The sequence below is a fragment of the Eutrema salsugineum genome, unplaced genomic scaffold, assembly GCF_000478725.1.
Source record: "Eutrema salsugineum unplaced genomic scaffold, Eutsalg1_0 scaffold_12, whole genome shotgun sequence".
Classification (NCBI taxonomy): Eukaryota; Viridiplantae; Streptophyta; class Magnoliopsida; order Brassicales; family Brassicaceae; genus Eutrema; species Eutrema salsugineum.
The window spans coordinates 5,371,302-5,375,044 of record NW_006256895.1 but is presented as its reverse complement, the minus strand read 5'-3'; the positions used below and the strand labels follow the sequence as shown (position 1 = coordinate 5,375,044).

At 43.0% G+C, this 3,743-nt stretch overlaps 1 protein-coding gene across 1 annotated transcript; it reads left to right on the top strand.

Moving 5' to 3' along the window:
- Positions 1-1,779: 1,779 nt before the first annotated feature.
- Positions 1,780-2,928, top strand: LOC112089134. The gene has a single exon (XM_024160112.1). It carries the CDS (start codon positions 1,780-1,782, stop codon positions 2,926-2,928), a length of 1,149 nt encoding a protein of 382 aa, XP_024015880.1.
- Positions 2,929-3,743: the final 815 nt, after the last annotated feature.

Below are 3,743 nucleotides of genomic sequence, written 5' to 3'. Positions count from 1 at the left end.
TGCAACATTTAGGTTGTATATTTCATTCCAAATCATATCTTATTTCATGCATTTTAGGTCTTTAGGGTTTGTTTTAGGACTTAGGATTTGCATTAGGTCCCAATTAGTCTTTGCATGTTTTGAGTGTTTATCAGGTGTATTTGGAGCTATTTGGAATTGAAAAGGTGAATCGAGGAAGAGAAATGGTGATCAGGGCTTAAAAGATAGTGAAAATGGGGTTTGGAGGTTCTCGGCCATTCTCACGTACCGCAGGAAGGTTTTTCTCGGCAATTTGCACGTACGGCGGGTGGATTCCTCGGCCAAAACGCTTACCGGCTGGTTAAATTTCTCGGCCAAAATTCACGGGTGCAGACACATTTCCGAAATCGCCTGTCCGGGGAACCTTCCCGTCCGATTCAGCTGTCGAGTGATTCATCAAAGTTGGAGAAGATTGGATCATGGTTCCAGATCAAGTGGAATCATAAGATTTGGAGGCGTGAGCAGAGAGTTAAGCTCGTCGGAAGGAACTCCTGTCTCGCTGCCGCTTTGGACCGACCCGATGAGCTCTGAAGAATGCGAAGGACGATGCACTTCCAGACCGATTCATTTTACAGGGCCTTCATCAGAATCCGAGATATTTGAGTCCTCTTTCCAGAACGTCTGAGATCATTCAATTCGGAGCTATGAGCAACAAGATAACGTATCCGGAATGGACACATGTCTAGAAGCCTCTTTCTGATCGTGTCAATGCACTGCGAAGATGAACTCTCCAGGAAACCTTCCACTTCCCAAGCGCCGAAGGTTCCTTTACAAAATTTAAAGATATATGAGTCTTCTGTCCACTGAAACTGGAATCACACAATTCGGACCAGTACCCTAGAAGTTACGCTTCCCTGAATGTGAAGTGGTCCGAGGAGCCCTGAATGCTGCGAGATAGTCTTGCGACTTGGTTAACTCGCAACGCTTGAAGATAAATGCCTGGAGGTTGAGCTGCGAGTTGAGAAGTGCGGGTAAGCTATCACTGGATAAGGTCTGAGGCTTCCAAGCAAGAAAAATGCTAAGTCCACAACTGTGCGACTTAGGCATGCGAGTTGGCCGCGTTTGGAACTACACCGCATGAAGACTCGCAATCTACACCGACTTGAGGCTGCAACCTGGGAGTAATGGAGTCCAAGCCGCACACATCCCTGAAGGCCCCTGCTACATGGTCGTGCGAGTTAAGGATCAGAGAAGACTTAGCCGCGCAAAGACTCGCAAAACACATCTACTTGGGCGTGCGGCTGAGACTAAGTGACTTAAGGCTCACAAGACCGTTTCTTCACCTGTGCGACTTGGGCATGCTACCTGGGAGACTCTTGACCAACTTGCACATTCGTCACTTTACCCACTAAAGCCGGGTCAGGATCCGGTTTGTTCCGGGCTGACCCGGTTCGTTTTTAGAGACATATAAATAGTTTTTAGGGTTTTTTCCCAAAACTTATGCTTTATTCCCTTTGTCTCTTGCCTCTTTTGTGAAAAAGACTCCACTTAAGAAGAGAAATATCGATTTTTAAGTATTTAATCAAGAGAGTTTGAGAGATCTTGGTGTTTAAAGCTGTTCAGGTGAATGGGGAGTTGGCTGGCTATTTCCAGAGCTGTAGGGGTCTGCGACAGGGCTGTGCATTGTCTCCTTACTTATTTGTAATTTGTATGAACGTTCTCTCTAAGCTGCTGGATCGAGCTGCTGTAAATCATGACTTAGGATATCATCACAATTTTTCTAAGCAGCGACTTACTCGTCTTTGCTTCGCTGACGATATCATGGTTTTTTCGGATGGGAAAGAGAAATCGATTGAGGGGATTATTCTTGTTTTTGAATTGTTTGCTGCAATGTCTGGCCTGCGTATAAGTCTTGAGAAATCGACGATCTTCCTGGCTGGCATCTCGAACGCGCAACGTACCTCTATCATTAACAGATTCTCTCTTGAGAATGGGAACTTACCAGTTCGTTACCTTGGTTTACCTCTTATTGCTAAGAAAATGACAAAGGCGGATTACGCTCCTCTGGTGGAGAAGATAAAGACGTGCATTCGATCCTGGAAAATTTGCCACATCTCTTTTGCGGGTCGATTACAGCTTTTGGCATCGGTGATTTCTGGTATTCTGAATTTCTGGATGGCTGCTTTCCAACTCCCTAACAGCTGTATAAAGGAAGTTGAGTCTCTCTGTAGTGCTTTCCTTTGGTCGGGTCCAATACTCAATCCAAGGAAAGCAAAAGTCTCTTGGGAGGATGTTTGTAAGCCTAAAGTTGAGGGTGGCTTGGGATTACGATCTCTGCGTGAGGTGAATATGGTCTGCTCTCTCAAACTGGTATGGCGGTTTCTATTTAACATGCCTTCTTTGTGGGCCTCTTGGCTCAGGTGCCGCTACGTGAAGGGTAACTCTTTCTGGTCCTTACCTGAATCTCCCCCTCACAGCTCGTGGATATGGTGGAGAATGTTGAAAATAAGGATAGTTGCGCAACGCTTTTACTATATGGAGGTCAATAATGGTGAACGTACCTCTTTCTGGTTGGATAGATGGAGTTCATTGGGGAGGATTTTCGACATTACTGGCTCTCAAGGTTTCATCAGACTCGGCATTCCCAGTCATTACTCCCTGGATTTGGTCTGGAGAAGACGCAGACGAAAGTGCCATCGTTGTGATCGGCTAACTGATATTGAACGCGCCATAGAGACAGCAAAGGGCTCCCGTAGACCTCGAGCTGATCAATCACTTTGGCAAGGGATGAATGACATTTTTGGTCCGAACGTTTCGACTAAGGCAACATGGAACAACATCAGAACAGCTCTAACGCGCAAAGCTTGGAGCTATTTGGTGTGGTTTCAGAATGCCACACCGAAGTATGCATTCATTACTTGGCTGGCTATGCGCAAAAGACTCTCGACTGGTGAATGTATGACAGCCTAGGGTTCAGGTATAAATTGAAAATTTCTTCTTGTTCTTAAATAAAATTTTTTTTTCTTATATAAAAATAATTAATTCATTACATGGAATTTAAACCATACAAAATATAGATAACGAAATTGCAAAAGCTTTAAATCTAATCTTGAGAGGTACCAAATTGGTTCCATATATTCTCCACTAAATCCGCTTTTAAACATTAAGGTATTTGTTTATCACGGACTTGATTTCGAATGCCAATCATATTGGCAAGATTTGTAGGCATATATGTAGAATATGTCATACCAATTGTGAAGTTCTGCTTCCTTCTCCTTGTTCGAATTCTGATGTATCATATTGAGTGTAGCCATCTCGTTCGTTTTTAAGTGTTTTAAGTGTTTTCAGATACTTGAGTTTTATAAAGAAGAAGATTTCTTGTTGAGACACAACTAATGGGAGGAGCTTTCACACGCAAGTATTTGAGTTTCACCAATTTACCTCACAAAAAATAATGAAATGTGAGCATTGTTTGGGCAAATTTTAACCGGTTCGGACGTGAATAGTTCTACGGAATGACGGGAAGGAGTAAGCTTTTATTAATGATATGTTCATAATTTGCATCATTTTGGTTGTATATTTCATTCCAAATCATATCTTATTTCATGAATTTTAGGTCTTTAGGGTTTGTTTTAGGACTTAGGAGTTGCATTAGGTCCCAATGAGTCTTTGCATGTTTTGAGTGTTTATCAGGTGTATTTGGAGCTATTTGGAGTTGAAAAGGTGAATCCAGGAAGAGAAATGGTGATCAGGGCTTAAAAGATGGTGAAAATGGGTTTTGGAGG

Coding starts and splice junctions, on each gene's coding strand:
- LOC112089134 (XM_024160112.1), top strand. CDS start 1,780: ATGGTTTTTTCGGATGGGAAAGAGAAATCGATTGAGGGGATTATTCTT.